The sequence below is a fragment of the Solanum tuberosum genome, unplaced genomic scaffold (genome assembly GCF_000226075.1).
Source record: "Solanum tuberosum cultivar DM 1-3 516 R44 unplaced genomic scaffold, SolTub_3.0 scf00137, whole genome shotgun sequence".
Classification (NCBI taxonomy): Eukaryota; Viridiplantae; Streptophyta; class Magnoliopsida; order Solanales; family Solanaceae; genus Solanum; species Solanum tuberosum.
The window spans coordinates 845,431-872,318 of record NW_006239066.1 but is presented as its reverse complement, the minus strand read 5'-3'; the positions used below and the strand labels follow the sequence as shown (position 1 = coordinate 872,318).

Here is a 26,888-nt window from a genome sequence, read left to right as displayed (position 1 = left end):
TTCATCCAGAAAACCATAAATTATCAATGTCCCCTTCGTAAAGATACAAACGGTTTCCATGTGATCATCACTTATAGACATACCAGTTCAGCAAAGATACAAAAAGGTAGAAAGACACTACAGACCATCATTTCTTTCTCTTTTCCTTTTCTCATATATTATTTCCGCTTATGTTTTCCAGCTTACACACTTCACATTAATATGAACTCAATACAAATTAAATTACATTAGAAAGACACTTCTTTGGGTGAGCACGACGAGATATGAACATGCTTGAGACAATACTTACAAGTATTAGAAGCTACGTGTAAGTAAAAGCATCAAACTCAGCATCCTGCTGCTTTCAAGAACTTATCGTAGGGGCTTGAAGGTGGCAGCCTAAAGGACTGTTGTCCATACTCCCGAGAACAAGAGAGAGAGTTTTGTGTATGAGTTGATTCAACTGTTGTTAATTGTAGATCCTGGTGAAGCACCATATCCTGCACAAAAGGAAAAGGAACAAGCTTACAATTCTCGTTAATATTTCAGGACCATGCTCTCCATATGCAGGATCTTGAGGAAAACATTTATAACACAACAGAAATAAATAAAGTGATATCCCTATTGTAACAGACCATTCTCTTTTTTTTCCACATCAGAAGCAGTGTCACCTGTAGAATTTTCTCATCAAAGTTAAGCGAAGTACTAGAAACCATTACAGGGGCATTGATCATCATTTTCCATGTAGCTAATACATACATTTACATGGCCACTGATGTGCAACGGAATGCCTTAGATAGTTTTAGGAAAATTGGCTAATCTGGATTCCGCGAGAGCAAGGCTATCCCAGTTTTTGTCCTTCTATAGTTCAGCTAAATGAAAATTCCAGATTAGTAGGATCGAAATGATCCAACTTTCAGCCAAAGTGGATTTAGATTCAACCAGAGAGACGTCAAGTAGATTTGCATGATCTCAAAGTAAACCTTTTATGCAGTGAGTGGTAGTATTAGGCTAATTATAAACTTGAGATAAAAATATATATTCTGTAAAGAAATAATGTACAGCATAAAAGGTTCCCTATAAAATACCTATAGGCTAGATAAAGTCCTAATATTATGATCTACTGAAATGCTAACTCACAGTTTTAGCAAAAGAAAAATTGATCAAAAGCTAGATAGAAGCAAGTCCACATAGTTCATAGCTAGAACAAGAAAATTAGACCAAATGGATGGAATCAGTTTTCTTATTTTTGAAGTCCCAAATACTTGAATTTCTAGCAATACTTTTTTTTGGAACTAGTAACTTCGTATTCCTTTGCATTAAGGGCATGTTGGCCACCTCCAGAAAATTTACGCTTGATAGAAACTAATTACAGTAATCCTACGAAGTCTACTAACTGAACTTCCCCTTCTAATACATTATTCTTTTCGGGGTGGCCCAGTGGTTTGGGCTTGGGACTTCCATGTTGGAGGTCTCAAGTTCGAAACCCCTTGCCAGCGAAAGCAAGGGGTTTGCCTTCTGGGTCGAGCTCGTCGTGCCGGGCTTGCTTAGTGCGGGTTACCTCTCCTATGTGGTTTGCGAGCTATTGCATAGGAGCGGGGGTTTTACCCTGTGCGCACCCAAAGGGTAGTGGCAGCGGATTTCCCTTGTCATCAAAAAAAAAAAAACTATAAACCTAGAGAAGATTCAAGCAATGGCAGAACATCCTCTACCTAGGATGCATTTGGTGTCCAGGAAATATCTTCCTATTCATTGCAAGGAAGAATTCATCACCTATAAATAGTGTGGTCTTCCTACCCTCCGGGGTGGCCCAATGGTTTGAGTTTGGGACTTCCATGTTGGAGGTCTCAAGTTCGAAACCCCTTGCCAGCGAAAGCAAGGGGTTTGCCTTCTGGGTCGAGCTCGTCGTGCCGGGCTTGCTTAGTGCGGGTTACCTCTCCTATGTGGTTTGCGAGCTATTGCATAGGAGCGGGGGTTTTACCCTGTGCGCACCCAAAGGGTAGCGGCTGCGGGTTTCCCTTGTCATAAAAAAAATACATTATTCTTTACGCCAAAAACATAAAGAAGGGATGACCTTCCATTTGATCTTCTGTATGAGCTCTCCTTGCTTCAAAAATCCTTTCATTTCTTTCCTTCCAACTGTTCCACCAACTACAGGCAAGTACTGTTTTCCACCAAATACAGGCAGGAACGGTTTTCCTCTAAATTTTCTGGCTCTTGCTACCACCCTCCTAATCCAACCAACAACTTAAAAGATCAGCGGTATGCACTGGCATAGACCAGTTCACCTTAGCCAAATTAATGAATTAAAACCCACACTTGTTGTGCAACTCTACAATGTAGGAAAAGGTGGTTGTTTGTTTCTAAAGCCTCCTACATAATGAGCATCTTGAAGCAATGTAGATTCCCCTTTTTTGTAGGGCTTCATGAGTCAGACAAGCTGTACTGTCAACTAGCTAGATGAAGCAATTGACCTTAGTTGGTGCTACACTCTTCCATACAGACGTCCATGGTCCTGTCGACCTCCTGACTTCAGACAGTCCTCTATTGTACACCCTATTTACTGAGAACAGTCCATCCTGATGGTGTTTCCATATCATGTTGAATTTACAGAAATATTCTACTCTAAATCGGTCAGTGCCTTTTACCTCCAGGTTATGAAAGCTCTTAAAATCTCTATAAATATTGAGAAGATAAGAGGGTCATTTGGCTATTGAAAAATCACTATAGACTATACACCTCTTTCATAATTTCACTATTCAAAATAAAACTTAGTGATTCTTAACATAATTATCAGTGAAGTCAAACTTTGGTGCCTTTCTTCAGCAAAGGATAGGCAAAGTAGCCCAACAAACTTTAGTCAAATGATCCGTCATTTAGTGTAGTCTGGTAACCCCAAATCTTTTTTCCAAAAATCTTTCTATTTGCCATTGCAAAACAATTACAATTAATTTTTTTAATAAACTCAACACGCTGTCACTGTTAAAATAGTACAAGATTTATTATTAATTGGTTGATTTGATTTGATTTTGTAATTAGACACTTACCAAATTGTATTCACTTGTAATTATTATATATTCTCTCTAATTCTACATGGAATCAGAGCCATCAGCCATAGAAAATTGTATACCCTTTTCCTCCATTTCATTTTCTCCTACTATTACCACACTGAACTTGAAGGGTAAGTAGCAAGTACATATCATGGTCTGCTTCAATTGAATTAAGATTTATGGGTCAGATACATGATGGATGAATTGATGCGGTCCATTCAAGATGAGGTGCCTTGGTGGATGTTATTTACGATGACATAGGTGTGGAGACAAACTCTAGAGTCTAAAGGGTTCATGTTAAGCAGGACCAAAATAGAGTATTTGAAGCGCAAATTCAGTGATTCAATGCAAGAGGCAGGTGTGGAAGTGAGACTTGACACACAGGCTATCCCTAAGAGACATAGTTTCAAGTATCTTGGATCTATACTCCAAGAAAGTAGGGATATCGACAATGATATGACACATCATATTAGTGCGGTGTGGATGAAGTAGAGGCTTGCATCCAGAGTCTTGTGTGATAAAAAATACCACCGAAACTTAAAGGTAAGTTTTATAAAGTGGTGGTTAGACCAACTTTGTTGTATGTGGCAGAGTGTTGGCCAATCAAGGATTCCCATGTTTAGAAGACATGTCATGGAAATAGGGATGTTAAGGTAGATGTGTGGGTACAAGGAGCAATAAGATTAGGAACGAGGATATTCTAGATAAAGTGGGAGTGGCCTCTGTGGTGGACAAGATGAAGGAAGCAAGATTGAGATGGTTTGAACATGAAGAGGAGATGCATAGACGCCCTAGTGAGGAAGTGCAAAAAGTTGGTTATAGTAGGTACGAGGAGAGGTAGAGATAGGCTGAAGAAGGAAAAGTTGTCTTATAGTCTTGATGATGACATTGAAGCGCTCATTAAGCGAGGCGAAACGCTCAACGTGTTTTGAACCTCACTTCAGGGCTTAAGCGTTCCTTTGACAACATTGTTTCCAAGCAGGTGGAAAGCATCCATAGGCGTTAGATCACACAAGATTCTTTTTATATAGGTCTTAAAAGTTAAAAGTAGAAGGAACAATTCTTATTAAGACTATAACTCATAGGAAAGAAGATCAATTTATGGATGGACTCAAATATGTTATATTTACCGACAGAAGTATCCGGTTATTGGGGGAAAATCTATATATTTCTATTTCCTTCCAATTGAGAATGAAAAAAGTCATTGTTTATTAACTTGCACATTCATTCAATCATTCAACCATCTCATCTTGTATGATTTTTGCAGTAGCTTTGTGTCGAATCCCTAGTAACAATTTCATAAGAAACTACGTTGGTACAACTTCCAAAATCAACAATGAGCATACAAACTCTTCTTTTATACGTGTATGGAAGATATTTTTCTACAACCATGCTTACCCCCCTTGGTTTATCTATATGAAGAACATGTCGAATCATAAGGTATTCTCCCTCATCTCTATATTCTAATTCTTTTAACTTATCAGCATGTTTGCTCTTCATAATCATCTTATTCATTGGTTGCTCCTTCAAGGTTGGAGAACACATTTTTGTAGGACAATCAGCTTGTATATGCCTAAAATTCTCCACATTTATGGCATTCTCTTTTTAAGAATAGCTCCTGAGGTCATGGGCTTCCCTTCAACTTTCGAGACTTGGTTTTGCATTAGACTATTGTGGCTTTGTCGAGCTAGAACTACCACTCGCCTAGTTTAAAGTGTTTGGCAGTTAAATGGTAGTTAATGAAGAAAATGCTTTGGCTTGCCTTTGTTGTGTCTGTACAATCTTGGCAAGTTTGACAACTCCAAAGATTCTTTGGGGCTGCAATTGTATCACATTCGCAATATCTAATTTAATCCAGTCAAATATCGAGCAATTATGCAGGATGGTTTTCCTTTAAAAACACTTTTGAGCCGCAGATCTTCAAATTCTCTAGTGTACTCATCCATGAATAAAGAATTCCTTATCAAAAAAATGAATGAAATTCAACTAGGAATCCTCTTAGTATGTCTCTTGCAAGAACTGTTGGCGCAATTCCCATTTAATCCTCTCCCCAGTGTGAATCCATGCTTTTCCATCAAATTCTCGATCCCTTTTGAGGTTTTCCCACCATAGTGATCCGTATAACCTCTGAGCTTGATAGCAACAAGCTTGACCTTCTTATCAGAAAATTCTTTACAATAAACAATCTCAAACTATTTCCCTTTCTTGGGGTAATTGAATCCATAAAGCTCCGAGGCACTAGTTTTGAGGTAATGCACTACAGTTAGTTTGAATTAGATGGAGCTACTCCGGTGGTCCTTCTGATCACCGCAAAACACTTTTCTTCATTTCTTAGTTTCCGGTGACGCCTCTCATAGGCTCAACCTCAACGCAGTATGGGCGAGAATCTGGAGGTCATGATAGGGATCAAATATTTTGTTATTACAGATATTAGTGAGGGTTTTTATAGATGGTTTCTCCTCTCTGAAAGGAGCAATCTATTTACCAGCAAGATTAAGATAGACGAGAACAATTTGTGGCGGGTTTGTGAGAATTTACAGCAGGTGTCGATGGGAGCAGGTAACTTACACAAAAGATGGGGAAGGAAGCAACAAAATTTATTACATAGGGTCTACCAAAATTACAATGCTTACGGGCGATTCATTCATTCGTCTAATGGAATGGTGAAAGGAAATCCGCTATCATAATCTCGGAGGAGTACAACTTGGGCTGGAGAGAAGTAGCGGCTAAGATCCTCAGAATCATGGGGAATAATAATTCAGCTTTTCATAGATTTGTCTCACCATATAAGACCTACATCCAAGCAGCAAATAAGAAGCAATGGCAGGCAATGGAAGGCAGGCCTGCGAATACGAGTTCTCAACTTCTGAGCTGCTGTCTAGTGGGTTATTTTGATAATCCCTTTTGCTTCAACCCATCTTTAGAGTCTATTCAAAAATGGTTCACTACTCGTTGGTCATTAACAGCAGGGGTGAAGGTGTCGACTATGGGTCACAACTTCTTCTTGTTTGAACTACCATCGAGACAGTAGGCAGAGAGAGTGCAATTTGGCGTCTGGTACTAGAATTGGAGACATCTCTTTCTTGAATGGTGGTCTCCGGCGACTTGTTTCAATCAGAAAGAACAGGATCAGGAACTAGATGGATTAGGGATTTTGGGATACTGTTGCATGAATAGTAGGAAAGAAGTCTCAGATTTATCGGAGATAACTGTGGGGGATTCATAGATTCAAATGAGGACACAATGAGAAGAAACAGCTTCCTTTGGGGTTGTATATTGATTAGATTCAGATCTCATTTTCCCACGGAAAATAGAACTGGTCTCTGGTAACTGGATGTTATTCTCAATTGCTACTAATCCAGACACTACTGTAGCTCAGAACTGGGAAGGAAATGTGTGGTGCCCAACCCTATGAAGGAACCTCAATGACTGGGATATAGAAGATATGATGGCTATACTTGGCACTTACAACAGTGCTATCAACCATCGGTACAATGACAGGCTAAGATGGGGAAACAACAGTGAGGGCATTTATTCCGTTAAAGTAACTATCAGCTCCTTAGCTCTAACAAAGCTCAGATTGATCAATGGCCCTGGAAGCTTATCTGGAAAATCAGATTACCCCCTAAAGTCGTGCTTTCTGCTGGCTTGCCCTTAAAAATGCATGCTCAACCTAGGACAACCTTAGCAAAAGAAGATTCCAACTTGCAAATAGATGTTATCTATGCAATTGCAGCTCAGAAACAGTTAACCACATGTTCATCCACTGTTTAGTTGCTACAGATCTGTGGTCTATGTTCTTATCACTTTTTGGTCTACGGTGGGTTAAGCCAAGCAACATCACAGAAGTTTTTGTTAGTTGGATTCTTGGCAAGTTGAGAAACCTATCAAGAAGATCCGGTCTATGGTTCCTGCTACTATTTTGTGGTGTTTATGGTTAGAAAGGAATCAAAGATGTTTTGATGGTACATCAACTGCAAGCTTTAGAGTTAAGGCCAAATGTTTAGTTTTACTGTTTTGTTGGCTTAATCTTACACCTGTGTATAACCCTGATCTCCTTTTGGAATTTGGCAGCTCCCTTGTTCTATGGTAGGTTCCTTTTTGTCCTTCCTAGGAGCTGCCTATTCAACTTTTGTAATTCTTGCATCCCCGCGATGCTTTGTTATTAAATACAACTCTTACTTCATCAAAAATAAAAATATAAAAAAAATGATCTCAATAATTATAAGTCAATCAATGAATTCATCGCCTTGATATTTGCCATCGCAATCGAAATTTCATGCTTAATATCATCACGTTAATACATCTCTTGATTATTGTGTGGCCTTCTTTGGGGTTTCTTCTATCACATTGATATTGAGCTTCATCAATTTCATCCTCCTTACACCCTTGATTATCTGAATATTCTGAGTGTGAAATTTTATCATATTGAGCATGGCGTCTCGGTACTCTCATATCTTGGTCAGCATCAAGCTCTTCAGCTTGCTGTAGATGCTTGCTCGTGGTTGAAGTGGGGGATGTTACAGCAGTATATTGTACTGTTGGGGGTGGCAGTGATGAAGGTTGTAGGAGATATAGCAAATTTGGTGGCTGACTCTAAAGCACCAAATATTCAACCAGTTCTGATGTTCCATTGATTCCATCAAACCATCAAATTGCACTTTTATTTCTTTATTTTCACATTCAAGTACTATTGATCCTTAATTTCTCAATCTGAAATTGATCATCGATTGAAGAGGGTCCCAAACCTAATACTTGCTTCTCCATCGATATGATGACCAAGATAGCAAATCAAGACTCTAAAATTGGGCTCTACTACCAAAACTGATGTACTTTCGAGGTTGTTTTTTTTTTGTAGTAAGGTAACAGTCATGTACTTTCGAGGTTGTTTTTTTTTTGTAGTAAGGTAACAGTCATGTACTTTCGAGGTTGTTTTTTTTTTGTAGTAAGGTAACAGTCATGTACTTTCGAGGTTGTTTTTTTTTGAGAAGGGAACAGTCATGTACTTTCGAGGTTGTTTTTTTTTTTGAGAAGGTAACAGTCATGTACTTTCGAGGTTTTGCACCTCTCAAGCACAAAGAAAGTAGAAACAAAAGCACTCCCACTAATGTTTTTTCACAAAACTAGCATAAGCGTTCTTCAAACTCACAAAAGAAGAATATATAATGAAGAAGAACCTTATACTCACACGTTCCTCAATCCCGTAAGACTGTGAGAAGCTTCAAATAAAGGAAGAAGAAGGACAAGAATGTTTAACCATGTTTCTGAAGCAGCCACTTAAAACACTGATCACCAATGTTATTTTCAGCAGAATGAGCACTTAAATAGGCCTTACAATGAGTAAAATTGATGAGGTTAAGGAAACCCTATCCTAGCTAAACTAGGAACAAGGATTATAGTAGGAACGGAATACTATCTCACAATCCTAGTTTGAATGACATACTACTGGTTAAAGAAATGGACCTTGGGCTTAACTCAACCATCCCAAAGCTAGCTCATGAGGGGAGGATTGTCCAAGAAAATATAAGGAGACCACCCATACCTTTTTTATCTGATGTGGGACTTCTGAACTCGCCATCTTACGCCCAGGACTAGACATCTGGAGCATGGACAATTAATTATGGGGACCCCAACACCGGTAAACAAGAATTGGGGTGGGTCCTGCTCTGACATTCTGTTAAAAGAAATGGTCTTTGTGCCTAACTCAACCCCAAAAGCTAGCTCATGAGAGGAAAATTGCCCAAGACCATATAAGGAGATCACTCATCCCTTTTTCACCTGATGTGGGACTCTTCAACACTACTAACAAAGCAAGTTTGACTAGAACTACAAATATAATCCTACTAAACAAGAACTGCACAACTAAGGAACAAGAAAAAAGAAATCCTAATATTTCAGAAAGCCATAATTCCTAATCTTGAGTGGATTATTGGACTTCTTGAGGTTCTTGGGACATGATACCCTCTTGTATATGGTGGACTATTTCGAGAGAAAGAAACAAGAGGGGTCTTGAAAATACTGCAGAATCAGTGCAACAGATCAAATGGCATTGTATGAAGATTTTCTTGTTTTGGTGTAAAGAGGAGGGTATAGAGGATGCTGGACAGATTTTAAACCTTTTTTCTTCTTTATAAGTTTAGTAGCAGTTCTCTTGAGTTGGTTTTTTTTGGGTCACTGATGTAAATCTTTTTGGTGGTAGCCAACATACCCTCAGGAATACAACTTTACCTTTATCAAAAAAATAATTGTATTAGACCTTGGTGCTTGTTAAGCACCACGTTTATCTCGTCTATTCATCACATAATATGGGACAGAGGTAGTATTATATAACAAATCTGAACACCTCAAATTCTCAGTTATGTCAAGGCACTACAATCAATATCTATAAGTAGACTAGACGTTCATGGTACGAATCCTATGAAGTTGGATACTTGGAGCCAAACGACATTGAAAAGTTTCACATATTCAGATATTTATTCTCACATTCTAAAGTTTCGGGAAACCACTAAAAATGATTGAATATGTTAGAGGATCTGAATGAACTTTGCTCATTCCACATATGGAGCTCTCTACTTCAATCTCATTTGAGAAAGAAGAGCTCTTCAACTTCCCTATAGTTTGGTGTGATCAAAGTTATATGCTGGCAGGTAAGTTTAATGGAATGCTATAAATCCTTACTTTTTGTACTGTAACTTTTTTGTTGGGAAGACTAGTCACCAATAAAGCTGCATCCCAGGATATTGCAGCACTTAAAGCTCTATTTATCAATTAACAGCTATTTAGCTATCCAGTTAATAAGAAAATACATTATGATAAGCAAATATATCATTCAAGCACAGAAAAGCTTGGATAGACCAACTGATAGAGGGACAAACAGAGTGATTCTCACCATCTTTGGTAAAGAAGGGTTCTTCCTGTCATTTTCATTGTAGGATATTAATGCCTTGGTTTCCTGTTGCATCTTGAAACTCTGAAGGGATGACATTTTGTGTTGTTTACCAGTAACAAGGGCCTCACACTGATTTTTTACTTGGTCATAGGGTATCGGTGTAGAGGAAGTTGGGTAGCTTGCAACTTGTCGGGCAGTTTCCAGAACCTACATGTGCAAGAGATAGTGTTATACAGGAACATGCTACTGATCTTATAGTTCACAGTCCCACAGCCAATTTGACAATGTTAAACAAAAAGAATTACCAAGTAACTATGCATGTGGAATGACATGTAACATGAGCTGTTCAATTTCTTTAACTTAGAGATCCTCAGAGTGAAATGCTCCTAAGTCATAGTTGTTTACAGGAACTTATTTTTCTACAGCATTATCCCAGCTCCTCCTTTTCTTATTTTTAGTTTCTTATTTTTGATGAGGTAATTAAGTTTTACTGAATGTCTGGGCAAAAGCACTGGCATCCAAGAAGTATATCAAAAGGTACAAAACCAAAAAAAAAAAGATATGTTTTTTGCGAATGACACCCCATCTTCTATACACAAAGGAACCTCTGAGGTATATGGAAAGGCAATCCCTCCCAGGTTAAGAGCTTCTCAAAATATGACTTCGGAAAAATATCCTATTTCTCTTAAGGATCCAAACTGAGATGTATGGAAAGGCAATCCCTACCAGGTTAAGAAGAACTTCTCATAATACAACTTCAGAAAAAACTCCTTTGTCCCCCCACCGCCACCTGCTCCAGACATCAGGAGAACATGTGGTGTGTTTTGTTTGTGAAGAAATTCAATCAAGCTTTGGAATTCTATCCTTTCCTAGCCTTAAAAGTTCCTTATTTCTAATGTAATGCTCTTGTAAAGCATAGACACTTTTAAAGGTGACACCATGACTCTCACATATCTTGACATCAGTTGCCTCCTTTAAATGTTTCCTTTGTTACTTGACATCGATAACATGAGGGATCAACAAAAGGATGTGCACTAGACAAAACGTTTTACATGTTCTAAATTCCTATGACCGAGTCTTTCTAGCCCCTGTGAGTATCTTTTATAAAAGTACAGAGAGCCTCTCTAATCGGTAGAAAGTGGTGGGTGTCCACTAACGGCCATTCTTGGCTAGCTTCTGAAATGCAATTCCGGAAGGAGTCAGTAGTTGAGCATTGTATCCCTTCTCGTCCCGAGCTTTTGATAGAACCCATCTAAGGCTTTCCCTTGAGCTTTACAAATAGCCTTCTTAACTTCCCTTCTTAGCTCTCGTATATTCTTCAAAGGCTTCTCAGCCTTCTACTTTTAGTAACTTTATATACCACTCTTTTTTGGCTCAAATAACTCCTTGCACCTCGTGATTCACCACCACCAGGATTCTAGTGATCGAGGTATTAAACCTCTAGACACACCTAACACTTCACTTGTTGCTTTTTAATGCAACTTGATATTTTCTACCACGAGATGTCTTTCTTGCCTTCTATGGCCCATTTTAACTCCTTTCCGTAGCGCTTCTTGAACGTTGTGTTTTAGTGCCTACCACAGAATTCTTGATAGCTTGCAAGTCATTTTTTTAACACTATACTCTTACGTTGTGCATCAAGACAACCACCCTCGTTGGGCGGTCATTGCTTCTCCGGGTATGACCCTACAGTTCGTACATTTGGTTTTATCATTTCTTCTAAGGATAAATCTATTTGAATATGGTTCACTCACTAAATCATAAGCTAAAACAACATCAACATACCCCGTGTAAATCATAAGCTAAAACAAACTCTAGAATAGCCTTTCCTTCATCATTCCTAGGACCATAATCATATATATATATATAAAAGAGAACCATAGGCCCGCCTATGTGGCGCCGCCACAAACCAAGATTCCCTTTTAATTTATTTATTTCCAAAACTAGCCTTCCTCTTTCATGAAAAATTATGACTTTTATGAAAAGTTGTGACTTTTATGAAGAGTAGCGACTTTTATGAAAGTTGTGACTTTTATAAAAGGTTGTAACCATTCCAAAGGTTTGTAACTTTTCCGAAGAGTTGTGACCTTTCCGATAAGGCACAATAAGCATTTGTTCACACTACCCTTTGTTGTCTATAAATACGGGGATGTCCTCTCATTTTAAAACAACGAAAATTCTAAACTACTTCTTCTTCTTCTGCACAATTAAATATTCGTGTACTTTGCTCCTGTTGAGTGGCTCACTAACACCATTATTTTTGAATCAATATAGTTGAATTGAATCGTTCTATCTTGAGAGAATCTATTCTTTTAAACCTCGAGTACTAGAGGGGAATAATTTCCTTAAAGAGACATTGTGCATTCAGTGGGCTCAATTTTTTCCTTTTTGTTTCATTCTATTGTTACAGATCCTGGTATGTTTTTTTATAGTCATTAATTTAGGCTTATGTTATTAATTGTTGTTTTTGAGTACATGTTTTAAACTTTGTTGTTTATGTTTTTGCAAAGTTATTGTTATAAGTATTTGTTAGTACAGAATAAATAACACACGTTAATTGAGTATTCACACAAGTTTTCTCTACTGAAATTGTTGAAGATACAATAAAAAAATTCCTTAAAGATCTGTACTACCATTTCTTGAAGACAAAATTCAAATTTGGTATGTCATTGTAAGGACATAAAGACCTTAAAAACTTTATCACACCTTGATGTGCGAAGTGAACCAGGAAAAGAAGACAAGAATTAGTAAACTTTCTACATGGGTTCAAGGATGATATATGTAATTCAAAAGGTAGGGCTGAACTTTCTACATGTTAGAATTACAACATGTGATCACTTTTTTTCAATCTTTTAAAATTTATTTATCCCTTCACCAACGATTATTTATTTATTAGAAAATTTAATATCTCATGTTGATGTTCATTTGATTCCCCAAAAATATCAAATAGTAGCACTTCCTGCAAGCAAAGGATAAATTATAAAATCAAATTAAAGATGATTGATTGAAGGATAAATGATAAGGTGTTATAATTACCATTTTCCTTTACATTATTAATGTTCGTTACTACGTAGTCTTGTATGTCAGATAATATATTGTTTTAGTTTTAGTCACTGATAGGTTTTAAGTATTATTTTATAAATTTCGTAATATTAAATTTCTATGCAAGGCGCGGGTAATTTTACTAGTTATATATATAGTTATAGCCACATTGCTGTTGGGAGGCAAAAAGTGTTTTTTTAAGAAAAAAACTGTTTTTTTTTTTGAAAAATCTTTAAAACTGTTTTTAAATGGAAGCAGAAGCAGATTTTCTGCGGTTGGGAAGAAGCTAAACATTTTTGCTTCTTAAAAAAGCAGAAGCAGAAGTAGAAAATTATTTTTTTGAAGACTAAAATACCTCTTCCATATATACATATTCACCAACATATCCCTTATTAATTAATTACAATATCTCACAAATTTGGTTAAGTATCATTCAAGAATTTTATTTTTTATTTTTATATATTATTATTTTTTATTTTATATATTATTTTATGTATTATTTTACAAAATAGAAATAAAGGTAACAACAATATTTTTGCACGAGTAATTTTTTCTATGTAGAATGGTTTTTAAGAAAGCGATATTATTTTTTGTATATAGTGATTTAATTTGTGGAATGGTTTTTAAATTTATTTTTCTTGATTTTTGTAATTATATTCAAATCATCAAGTTATTATTATATTAATATTTAATTTAATTTATTTATTTATCTATATATAATATTGATTGAAAAATTGAATATGTACATTTTAATTTAATTAATATAAAATTTAATTAAAATTTTGTAATAGATATTTAAAATATTTCTCTCTATAAAATAATCTTAATATTAAAAATGCATTGATACTTGCCCTTTTTCGTAATTTGACTCTTAAAAGCACCTTTTAAAAAAGATTAGCCAAACACAGTTTGTTTATCCAAAACACTTTTCAAATGAATTAGCCAAACACAAATTTATTTTTTTCAAAAGCACTTTTCTGGAAAGCTATTTTTAAAAAGTGCTTCTAAAAATAAGTAGTTTTTAGCAGCAATGGCAAACAAGCTCTTAGTCAAAATCATCATAAAATTTACCTTCAAGAGCATTTAGATCTCACCTAATAAAGATTTGTTGGTTACTCGTAATCCCTTGAACTAAGGTGTAACATCTTACCCCCCTCGTTTTGAGTATTTACACCATCATATTTTGAAACTTCTCATAGGTTCATATGTTTTCTTTTGGTACTTGTTAGTATGGCTCAGAGTGGGACCCAAGGGGCTCCGGTGAGTTTTAGACAAGAAAAATGAGATTTGAACATTGCAGATTTTATTTTTTCTAGTTTCTCATGAACACGAGGGGTCCCCAGCAAAGGCAGCCCACTAAGCTACCAAGTCTCGCGAACGCGAGGTCTAGCCCCGGGAACACGAAGACTCAATCATGTATCCTGATCGGCACCACTGTCATGCCTGAACACAGATACAATGGGGCGTTGGAGATCATTCAATTTCGTCCCATTTGGCTACTATGCCTCACCAATGGGAAAACAAAAGATAGGCTGAACCCTAGATTTCCCCGTAAAGACGAGTATACAGACATGTTTCTCTAATCTTTCCCCCTTTGTAGTCTTGTTGCAATGATGCAAGGACCAAGTAGATTTTCAAAGTTTAAATGTCAAAATATGTAAGTAACCCTAACCATTGACTAATCTAGAACATAAACAACTCCACAAATATTCCTGAACATGTTCTTCAAAGCAGTTACTCACCGATTCTAAAAGTTGGTTAACACTTAGAATGTCAAGGGAATTGATAGACATAGATGTCTTTCGACCTGATTGGCTTCCATTAGCATCTGAAATTGTTTCTTCATCTATGAGGGAAGGTGGTGCCATGACCTGATAGAGTAAAGAAACACAATTACCTCTCTTAGAAAGCATATTTGAAAGTCATGGCATTGGGGTGGGAGAAAGTTCAAGACATCACAAAAAGAAAAAATAGTAACCAACTAGACATAAATAAATCATAAATGTATATCTCAAATACACAAAATGGTTCCTCTACAACCTCATCAAAAGTCTCGAATTCAATCTGAGCAAGTGGAGAGCAGGGGTGAGGCGTTTCCATATACAGAGGAATCCCAAGTGGATATGCATCGTCTGGTTCAAACCGTTCCAGGAGTTGTTTTCTTATGCTTGGTAACTCATCCTGGAAAACAGTAGCCAAGATTAAACATCCTGTTCTAGAAGAAGATGAGAACAAATCCTGTACTAAGAAACTCATTTATTTAATAGTTTAAGATCCATAAGAGGGATTTTTTTGGTATAACCATCTGGTATCAAGAACCCACTAGCCCGACTAATCCAGATTCACGCAAATTAGTGCCCATTAAAGAAGCACGCCCTACCAATAGTTTCTCCATTCCCAGAGACTTTTTACGGAAAAGGAAAAAATGAGAATATATTGACAGCGGATCCATTTTCCTATGAATTTGCATAAACAGTGGCACACATGTTTGTAACTAGAGCAGATTATGCTCCAATCAAATACTCTCATCGTTCAGTAGCAGAAAACTCATGGAAGCAGTTTAGCGAGTCTGAGAGAAGGAGACTCTCCAATAGTTCGCTTTGGACACTAAAAAGATTAAATAACCAGTTTTGATGATAACTATTCAGAATAATGCCTAAGTATGTGGACAATGAATATTAATTTCATAGAATTCAGGAAACTTTTTGAATCATCTTATATTGACACAATGTTATTATATCAGTCGACAAAGGAGCGATTTAGAACCAAACAAGAAGTTATTTCTTCAACCTACTTTTATTTCTACTCTGTTATTTGTTGAGAAGTCGATAAACTTCACTCTTACAACATCAAGTCAGTGTCATAAAAGAGTGTACAAGTAGTGTCTATGACTCAACCCGAGTCAACCACAATCTTCCATCAAACTTACCAAACTACCTATAAAAGGTGGATTCCTTGCCAAAAGTACAAATGTAAGGAGAAAGATTCATTGGTGCTGCCTACATCATTCTTTCTATTTTGAAACAATCTTCTCTATCTATCATAATTGTATTGACCAAGCAAATCAAACTAGTTGTTAATGACACAAAAAGATAGCATTAGTGTGTATAAATCTGTCTTGCCAGCAAACAAAGATTCCCCACCACTTACGAGGTTGCGAACCTGCATCATACATCAAAAGTTTGAGAAAGCTAAGAAAGTTAATACCTCTGACAATGTTCCGCATTTAGATGTGAAGTGCAACATAATGATTTCTTTAAATTTTTCATCGTCTAACTCTACTGCTGACAGGGATTGCAAAGCTGCAATTTCATCTTCCTGTGAGCCATAACCATATGTTTCACTACCAGATGCCGTTTGCAGCCTCACATCTTCTCCCAACTTAAGATAAGGATCAACCTATTTAACCAAACATTTATGACATGATTAAAATTTAAACAAACTATATATATTAGAAAACATGGAGAGCTGATCAGATTAGGCCTAACAGCAAGATTGGAAGAAATCAACTACTTATCCAACAAACAGAACATAAACACAAAGAGTTTTGGGAGATTAACCATTTCATCTGTCAGTGATGATTTAACCACACGACTTAGTTCAGGGAGATTGCCTGCCCTTGCTGAACAGATGAGCATATATGATGCCAAAGTAAATAGAGACCTCCTTCGAGATGGTTGTAAACCTCCTTCAGTAATCAGTGAGTAAAACGACAGTCAGTATTTGCGACAAAGACATTAATGCTGGTAAAACCAGAAATTTCACTGTAAGATACAGTATTGATCATCGACAACCCAGTCAGGAACTTCTAAAGTGATTGAAGTTTTCATTAGGTCGTATTACTGATGTCAAAATTTATGTCTGACCCCAACTAAATAACTGTAAGCTTGCGCTCCCCAAGTTCGTAAGATGGTGGAACTGGATAGTGAACCCAACTCACCTTCTTTATCCATCGAAATAGTCCTTAGAGAGAAGGCTAACTGGAAAGACCGAACAAGCGCCATATGACTAGAATTCTGCAATTAGCAAGACCAATCATGTGGTTGATGAAACAGTTGCAGAACGACATAGAAGATGGAGATCAAGCAATACAAGACTTATAACAGTTTGGAGTAGCCTTTAAAATAGCTTTGTCAAAGATTTATTTGGAGAAAATAATTTGTGCAAATGTGTTTGGATAGTTGTAGTTTCTTGAAATATTCTGAATTTTGTGTAAATGGAAAGAGCTTTTTGATTATAAAAATTTCCTCGAGGCACTCCTGTACCCGGGACAAAACTTTCTTGAGAATTAAAAACTTTAACTAAACAACATATTTTTAAAAAAATCTACTTTTTTCAACAGCACGTCCAAACACCACCCTACAAGAGAAACAAAATGCTTGAACGTTTCCCCATGCATCTCTGATTAGAGTTAGATTGTTAGACACTTGGGATGCTATACAGAAAAAGACAAAAGAAAAAAGAAAAGAAAACATTTCTATGGTCAATGATTTGCCACTAGATACTGAAAACTGGAACAGAGAAATGTTTGTATACAACAAAAAAGATAGGATCTAACCTTTGATCGAATGAAAAGTAAAACAATTTTGTACGTATGGGCCATCGCATCAAAATTGGAAGGTGCGTTATCAGTCAGTGTTGCCTGAACCCAGATAGATGAAAGCAGAAGACTCACTTGGTGACTACTCAACCGAAGCGAAATGAGCTCCTGAAGTATTTCAGACAATTAGACATTTAACAAGCTTAAAAGGAAAACAAATTCATGGACAACTCGTGCAAATAAAAGAAGAGAGATCAGTTCTTCCATACAGATTTCCTGTCAGGTAGGGCATCCTTGAAGCCACAGGATTGACTTTGAGATTGAGAGTCGCCAGATTGATGTGAATGGCGACTGACATCTTCATTTTCTTCTCCCACTTCTCCATCTCTAGAACCATTTCCATCTGTATTTCTATCTTGAACGGAGAAACTCTTAGTTCTAACCTTAGCCAACTTCCTTGGTGATTGGACTAGAATACTCTGGGAAGAAGTTCTACTATGTAGAGATGACAAGGGACTGACAGGTGGCATAAGCACAGTGGAGAATATATGGTGTGCTACAGCTCGTGTTTCATGGTCAGTGTGTGCCATTGCCAAGAGCAAGTGGAGAAAGAGAGCATCTGGAAAAGCCTGAGGGTGATTGAGAGCAGATTATACCATTTGGACTACATAAAAGTTACAAAACCATGAATCAGGAGCACAACAACAGATTCTAGTTACCTTCCTGTAATATGACACATTTGGAATGCAAGAAACAATTTGTGCTGTGCGATACACAGCTGCAATCGTTGATCTAGCAGCGACGGTGCTAGCTGGAATGTTCTCTAGCACCATGCCCATCATATCAAGTATAGGGCCCACATCAGCAACCTGCTAATGACAGATGTCATAATAAAAACACTACCTTTACCTAAAACATAAAATCACAGGGTATGCTCGTGTATATAAGCAAATGAAGATCTAAACTTAATAACTTATAAGCGACAATAAAAATACAGCATTCATCATGTAATGGCACTTGGTTCCTGCACTCTACCAGAGGCAAATAGGATGTTGATGCTTGCAATCAATTGTACTTGGTAATAGCAAGGTATGCGTACACTCTACCCTCCCCAAAGCCCACTTAGTGGGATTTCACTGGGTATGTTGTTGTTCTTCTTCTTCTTGTAATAGCAAGCAGCTTATAGCAAAAAACTAAGAAAATAAATTGAGCAGACGAACATTAAACTCAGAGAAAGAACTTACTCCCAGAAATTATAATCAAATTTGAACAACTCATTATCATCACAGTTTTGACTGAAAACATCAACATCTATTGACCTTCAAATAGTGTCAGTTGCATCAAATCTTACACCGAGTCCAAGTAGAGCTTTAAAACTACTTCCTGGTATAGATTCTAGGAAATGCAAAAGATCACTATTTCTATTAAAGGCCTCATTATGGGGATAGAGTGAATAAGTAGGCCAAACAAACTGCAAAGAAAAGGCTGCTGGGTACACAATGTTCATCTTTTATTCACTTGTAGTTATTAAAACTAGCACTCTCCTTGGGTCCAGTACACACTGAAAAAATTATTAAATCAGGATCAGCTTAAACTTGATAAAAAAAAAGTCAAATTATGAAACTCATAGGTCTAATAAGCATGTATTTCTGGTCCAAACAATTTTTAATCAGCACTGGAAGATAAAAGCAAAAAGGCACAACTTCAACTGTCAATATGCAAAGTGAATTGCTTCCTCAAACACACATAAGAAAAAAACATTGAGAACATATGGAACAGAATAAAGGGTAGTGGATTGCAAGTAACCTTAGATGAAGACAATTTACTTCATTGTCAACTTCGTGCTGGATTTAGGTACATATGTAAAAGAAAAGAAAACTTCAGAGTACAATGCATGCGTGCAGCCAATTGAAACCAAATTATCAAAGACAAACCTTCTTTGAGAGCTGTAATATGCACTTCTCTAGGGCAGACTGAAGATTGGAGTTAGAAGTATTTAATCCATCTTTTGGACTAGATGCTTCAGTTGAATATTGCATGCACTTCCGTAAATGTTTAATCAGGTCATTAATGACACCAACTATAGTTGCGGAAGCCTTCTCTTTTGCACTTTCTACCAAGTGTGTGACCACATTAACTATACTGATCTGTATGTCAGGCTGCTTGACAATGTTCTTGTGATCCAAATGCTTGACCAAGATGGATAGCAACAAATGAGAATTTTCACCTGGGATCAAAATTCGTATTAAGGAAAAATTGAAAGAGAAACATGACTAAACAAATCACAAATATTAATCTCAGCTGAAGAAAAGGAACAAGGAGCCCATGAATCACCTGATTCCTCTAGCAGGCACTGAAAATGCATGAGCACTGAGCAGGCGAGTCCTTTCTCTGACCCCCAATAGTTTTCAGTGTCAAAACTATGAAAAAGAGGTTCAAGAACCCGCCGTACACTAGTTGCTTCTTTTGTCAGTAAGGCCATGTTACGTAAGCAAACTCTGGCCCAATAAGAGGGGCTTTTGGCTGTCTCTCTGATTGAAGTATGACAATAATATAAAGTAAGATAATCCATTATATTGTCAGCCGGAGGAAAAGAACTTTGCCTTTTTAGGCGTATAATCTTACATTGAGGATGTCAATTTTGTATTTGCATTCATGCTATTTGGCGAGGAGGAAACCTTCTTGCTCATATCAGGGAAAGATGAGCTGTGATAATCACTATTCAACACTCCTTGAACCCACTGTTCTGAAGGTTCAGACTGTTTACTGTCTTGTCCATTTTCTAGGTTCACTGTGAAGTCAATGTAATTCTCCAAAGTTGCAGTAATAATCTGCATTGTTTTCATCCAACATTAGAAACAACAATTGGCAGTTGGAGTATCTCTTGATCTGAAAATCGAATAACTGAGTAATATTGAAATTTTTGACAAAGAGTAATATTGAAATTATCTTACATGATCAAAGTCAATGGAGATATGAGACTGCTCCCCCATAAACCACACCTAAAAGAAAAAGCGGGAAAAAAAAAGCAAATGAAACACAAGTGGAGAAAGGTCAAAAGAGGAAAGAATAGACTCCACAGTGTAGCCTAAAGAGAAATTAGAGAAATACAAGGAATCAAAAATATATCTGAACTTCCAAGAAAATTGATAAACACGAAAATAATAATGTGTAGCTATGATGAGAAATGGTCCATCAGCTTCATAGCATATAAGTTGTTTACTATTTTAACCTTATTAGCAAATACTGAACCTCATGCTAGATTTAATTACTTTCCATTATCTGTTCGCTTCACAAACTTTGAATCATCTCTGGATGCACTACATTCAAGTGAATTAATTAAAAAAATGGAAAGGGTAATCTCTAAGTTGCTCCTTGAGAAACTAATGTTTAGACATCATGGAAGAAGCTTCTCATCTCAGTTATAGAAGCTGCAGTAGAGTACTGAAACAAAATGGCACCTTCTCTCAATTACCGCGCTATGTTAAGCTACTGTTGTATACACTTGAAACTTCCCAATTTTATTGGATGTCCCCGAAGGATGAGTTTTATACACTTGAAACTTTTCCAGTTACTTGATAATTCTCTGATGTAAACTGGCAAAATTAGCTGCCAAAACACGACATATAAGTAGATACTTATCATTGAACTAATGAGTTTGGATAGGCACAGTGAAAAATTACACTTTGAAATGAGTTAAATAACTCCAACACACAAAAATACAATGACACATGTACCTCGCGTCCTTAACAATATAAGACTAGTTATCAGGAAGTGCTAATTAGGGATTCACATTACAAGCTTTTATCACCATACATGGGCCCTTCCTGGTTCTAACTGGTCCAAGACATGTCCAGTATTGAGACAAAGCCACTTATGAAAAGGTAAAGAGTAATTAGCTTGTTCATTCCTCCTACAGTCGTGGGAGTGTTCTGTGTGATGACAACTAAAGTACATACCATCCTAGTATCTGATTCAAGAGCTGCAAGAATAAGCTACATTTGAGATTAAGTGGTAAGATATTGACGTTAGTGAAACAACAAATGCAGATAAATCCTTCAAAGAAGGTACTATCATTAGTCTATGTCATCAAGATCTAGTAATTCCGAATATCAGAAAACACCCCAAACACCTGAAGTGGTTCCAAGTTCTGGGTACTTGAGAATTTTGCAAGTATAATTAAATAAATACTAAGCAACAGAAAGAGAGAGAGACTGAGTTTTTACCAAGACAGCCAAAGTTTGCATTCCTGCAGAACGCAAGCGCAAGGCTCTGTCATCATCTCCAACTTCTCGAGCTAGTTGGCACAGTTTAGGTATAAGGCCTTCTAAGTTGAACATGTAAGTACCATCCATCTGCTTAACAAGGAGAAGCAAGAGAACTTGAATCCACTTTTTAGCATAAACCCAAAATATTTTCCAGGTTCTTCTAAATCCATTTATCAAAATCACACTCCATTTCCTTCTCTCAAACCACTCCCAAGGGTGAAACCAACCCACCAAAAATAAAATCCCAAACTGCCCCTTGTTTCTTTTAGAGTTAAGCCTCTTATAGAAGCCAATAGATGACTAAAAACATTCAAAATCCAGGATAGAATATGCAATACCATAACTTCTTTTACCTTTTTGGGGCGAGTAGGTGCAATACTAATATTGTTCTTCATTCATCAAAAGTTACATCCTCCTCGTGGAATTACAATAATAGACTGCAGGCCTAATTCAACCCCAAAAGCTAGCTCAAGAAATGAAAACTGCCCAAGCCATATTAAGGAGACCACCCATCTCTTAAAGGGACGATGTGAGACTCGTCACACAAACACCCTCATGCTCAGGGCTAGACATCTGGTGTGTGGACCATTAATATGGGGGCCAACATCGGGAATGAGAATTGGGATGGAGCTTTTTCTGATATCGTGTTAAAGAAATGGACCTTGGGCCAAACTCAATTCCAAAAGCTAAAGCTAGTTGGAAAAGGTGAAGAACTGAGGATTGCCCAAGACCATATAAGGAGAAAATTTTTGCCTCCCACCCACCAATGTGGGACTTAACACTCCCCCTCATGCCCAGATTAGACATCTGAAGCATGGATAATATATGATGGGGGGACCATATTGTGTGAAACAAGACTTGGGTGGGCCTGGCTCTAATACCATGTTAATGAAATGGACCTCAGGTCTAACTCAACCCCAAAAGCTAGCTCAAGAGATAAGAATTGCCCAAGACATATTAAAGAGACCACTCATCTCTTAAAGGGTCGAAGTAGGACTCTTCACAATCCTAACAGACATCAGTACTTGCTATCCGCTCCAAAATTATGACAGATCAGTAAGAGACACAATGATTCATGATCAAATTATACAGTGGCAGCTATATTACCCAAGTCCATCTTCAGAAATTATGCTCTCGGTTCAAAATATATGAGTAGAGTACAACTACTTCAAAATAGTCTTTCCTAGGAATGATATCCGTGTATATTAACCATCTATTTTCCTTAGGCATACAAACCTGGCTATTGATAAAGTCGACTAGAGTGTTGCAACCTAAAATCTGCATTTCATCATGCTGTGTTTGTTCAAAAAGAGTGCGGATAATCCCCAATAGACTAGCAGCATATAGTGGCCTGCAGTTGTAAATTTAAACAATTAAACAATTACATTTTGTTCTAACTGCATCAAAGTCAAAAGTAACTTGAGTAAATATTGTATGCAGAACTTCGTTTGTATCAGTGCAATAATGCAAAACTGCATATCACATGCATAGATACTGATGTTAACTGAGAAGAAACATTTCCATCTAAAATTACTTAGTCAACTAGAACATCGTAGATACCCTATAGCCTATTTTTAAGTCAGAAATTTCTGAGGAAACAACTAAGCATTATTACTTGAATAGTGTCTAGACATATCTGAGGTGGCATCTACAGAGTTGCAAATCGTTTTTCAGTATTATAATTCATTGCCTAGTTTCAAGATAACCTACTAGATCTCTGGTAACATCAGTGCTCAAAACAAAGGCAACAGGAAGCAAGAATACAAGTCACCAAGGAAAGCGGGAAAGATAGGTGCTCTCTACCACACCTTGGCCCCTTTCAACAACTTAACTGGGGAAGAAGATACTGCTATATGGAAGATAGGCAACAAAGGAGTTTTCCCTGTGAACTCAGCATACAAGAACCTCACCACTTCAAACAACAGGATCGAACAGTGGCTTTGGAAGATGAAATGGGGGACAAAAATTCCATACAAGGTCAATTGTTTCACATGGCAGCTGACCAGAGAAGTAGTACTGACACGGGAAAACATGAAGAAGAGGAAATACCAATTGTGTTCCAGGTGTTACTTATGAGAAGAACAAACAGAGACAGTCAACCATCTTTTTTTACACTGTAAATGGGCAGACCAGCTACAGGGAATATTCATTTGTCTGAGGAAAATCACTTGGGTGAAACCAAGGAACATTGAAGGAGTATTGAAGTTCTGGATGAGAGTTGGCAATGCTACAACAAAGGAGGAGAGATGGAAGATTGTCCCAGCTTGTATATGGTGGACAGTGTGGAAGGAAAGAAATCAAAGATGCTTTAAGGGAAAGCAAAACAATCTGCCAAATTTTAAGATGAACTGCCTGGCTTTGTACTATTTTTGGTGTGAACAAAAAGTGTTGGGACAGACTGAAGATATTATTGATGTTTTAGACTATTTGTAACAAAAAGTACAAATGGTTTTCCTAGGTTGTAATAATTTTGGAAGGGGGACTACACTTTGATGTAGTATACATGTGGATATATAGACTAAAAAGTTACCTTTCTCAAAAAAAAAAAAAAAAGCGGGAAAAGATCTAAAACAATCTCATACATGTGACCTATAGGTCACATGAAGACAGCTTAACCGCTGCTCCAAGGCTCCCCTTCAACTCCAAACTCTTTTAATGCTCTCAAACAAGTAAGAACAGGAACACTATCAAAACGGGTAGATCTAATGTGGATTTTCTTCAGGCACATAACTCTTGATAACCAGTTGAGGTTTATCAACAGCCCCTCCACAAAGGGAGAGGAATTTACTGCTGGGGTTTCCGTTCTTTAAGTTCTAAGTTCTTGTGTAATGGAACTTTATAGAACTACACCATGGGGCTGCAAAACCAGCACTGTACATTAACGTATGCATATGAGAAATAAAGAGCCTTTGTAGTTCCCTTGCAGTTGAGGACAACAAAAAAAGCTCTTCCGTCTAGTTTCTTCACTGTTGCCAAAGACTAACCAAGCAATCTAGTGATGATCCTTCTCTACATATAGATTTTAGAGAACAAAAATATAGAAGATCCATATTTCTCCATATTGTTCTCCAGAATTCATTCCCTTTTTTCTGTTTCTTTTTTTCTTTTTTCCTTTTCTGGATAAGCAAGATCCATTTCCTTTTTTATCACCTGTTCATGTTCAACTTCATCTGCCACAAATAATTGTAGCCATGCACCTAGAACGGCATAAGATCTGGCTTAATCTTCCCATCTAAGCTTAGCACTGAGAAGAGCCTTAGTAAACTTATGGTTTGTTCCTATCATTTCCTTGTCTAGTAAATGCAGATAAATCTATAGTAGGACATTCAAACTGTTTTTAGTTTTGAGCTATAGGTACACAAATACTTCTATTAATTGTTCAAACTTACATCTGCTCCTTACATGAAGATAGCAGCTTCCTGTAGATCATTGTAACAACTTTTACTGACCCAAGGTGCTCATTTCGCAAATCTTTGTAACACCTTTGCTCCAGGTATTCGGTAATCTGAATCACGTTGATCAGTCATTAGTATACACATATTAAGGAGACTCAAAACACCAAGAAAGCTTTCCAAACATGGAAATTAATGAAACTTCATAACTCCCAATACTACAATATGAATATTCTGATTCATAGGTAGAAATTCATGGCAACATTTTATCTATATATCAGGATGAATATGACACATGGAGGTTCGGATATTTTTTCACTTCAATGATTTAGCAGAGAGAGTGAGCTCACCTTTCTTACAGAGTAATCCCTCTCATGCCTTAAGTGAGGGAGCAAACATAAAAAGACCTCTGTAGTAAAATTAAACTACGGAAGAGACTTCATGACCTGATTTTGAACTCTTATTTTAGAACATTACTGCAAAAAAACAATAAAAAAAAATCGGAGGCTGAATTCCTAGAAACTACTTGCAATTTGAGATAATAAAATCCTCTCAAGTATGTACCTTGAACATAACATCCAAGGTATAAAGCATAACAAAACGCATTTCCCCTTTTAAAAAAATCACTAAGATGACTTAATTGTCCCCTGTGAAAGGAGAAATACAATGTTGCCCACAGGACAAACATGCTTAAAATCTACGTTGCCAACAGGTGTGTGAAGGATGCCCTAAAAGTAGTGCATTTTTGGAGAATCCAATATGGGTGCAGCAACATTTTTGGAGAGTCCTTGCAACATAGCTTAAAATACAAGAAGAGCACTAAAGGGAGAAATTGAAGTTCTCATGAATCAGTTTTTCAACAAATTCTTAAAAGCAAAATACAATACTCTGTCCCAACTTCAAAATTTTAGTGGGTCTTCTTCAGTATTTGGGAAGTTGAATAGCAGCAAAATTACAAAAAGTTAAATTTGATGAAGTAGTGAATTATAAGTGAAGAAAAAAGTTATTTTTACCTTTGGTATTCTCAATGGGTTTCTTGAAGCATACTCACAAAGTTTTGCAATCTTTCTATCATTTGGCTCAGCATCCTGCAATAAGAGATAGTGAATATAGCAAAAGAGTGAAGATGATATCACGAGTAAAAAAAAGAAGAAATAGACCTGTGATTTGGGGAAAATCTCTCCAAGGAGCTTCTTGTAGCGTTTAACAGGCTGTCTTGACCTTGCTCGCAATGATGGACAAAAGAAGCAGAGACTACCACATGCAGGCACTACTTTCCTTGACATTACCCCCATATTTATACAATTTCAAGCCCAAATCCCTATACACCACCACTTTCACTTGAATCAATCATCCAATCGAAACAATACAAATTCTAATATGATTATGCATTTTGAGGGTCCGTAAATAAGAAAAAACATCATGAAATCAACAAAATGCGAAAGGAGCAAAAAATTCAACAATAAAAAAACAATACCTACCAATTGAAAATCCAAAATTCAACTCTCGATCTAGATCCACGCCAATGAGCAATTCTCTTTGAACGAAATTATCAAAACTATAATGGTTGTTTAAAACAGAAAAAAGTTACTACATATTATAATATCTGGAATTGTTAAGTCAAAGGGGGAGGGAAGAGGCTTGAAATTTACAAATCTCCTCCCCTTTTGAGGTTTTTCAATCCTACTAATTATTATTACACCAAAAAAGAAAACTAATTATTACAGA

At 36.8% G+C, this 26,888-nt stretch overlaps 1 protein-coding gene across 3 annotated transcripts; it reads right to left on the bottom strand.

Annotated features, from left to right (window-relative positions):
* On the bottom strand, positions 1-26,888 carry LOC102584417 (uncharacterized). Of its 3 annotated transcripts, none has more exons than XM_006352036.2 (20): positions 26,642-26,888; positions 26,321-26,481; positions 26,174-26,248; positions 25,158-25,273; positions 23,005-23,119; positions 21,727-21,855; positions 20,455-20,502; positions 20,126-20,331; positions 19,835-20,031; positions 19,435-19,727; positions 18,220-18,372; positions 17,770-18,129; positions 17,519-17,668; positions 16,901-16,976; positions 16,521-16,648; positions 16,168-16,359; positions 15,001-15,141; positions 14,703-14,831; positions 9,919-10,125; positions 1-479 (listed from the first exon to the last, which is right to left on the bottom strand). In XM_006352036.2, exons 2-20 carry the CDS (start codon positions 26,453-26,455, stop codon positions 327-329), a joined length of 3,003 nt encoding a protein of 1,000 aa, XP_006352098.1. In that variant the 5' UTR covers positions 26,456-26,481; positions 26,642-26,888; the 3' UTR covers positions 1-326. The 3 variants fall into 3 exon arrangements, with proteins under 3 accessions (XP_006352098.1, XP_006352099.1, XP_015166258.1); XM_006352037.2 differs by having other exon boundaries at positions 18,220-18,369; XM_015310772.1 differs by lacking the exons at positions 26,174-26,248; positions 26,321-26,481; positions 26,642-26,888 and having other exon boundaries at positions 25,171-25,255.

Coding starts and splice junctions, on each gene's coding strand:
- LOC102584417 (XM_006352036.2), bottom strand. CDS start 26,455: ATGGGGGTAATGTCAAGGAAAGTAGTGCCTGCATGTGGTAGTCTCTGC. Junction 20,032..20,125: donor ACAAAATTGACATCCTCAAT/GTAAGATTATAC, acceptor TACTTCAATCAG/AGAGACAGCCAAAAGCCCCT. Junction 18,373..19,434: donor TATTACAGCTCTCAAAGAAG/GTTTGTCTTTGA, acceptor ATCTGTCATTAG/CAGGTTGCTGATGTGGGCCC.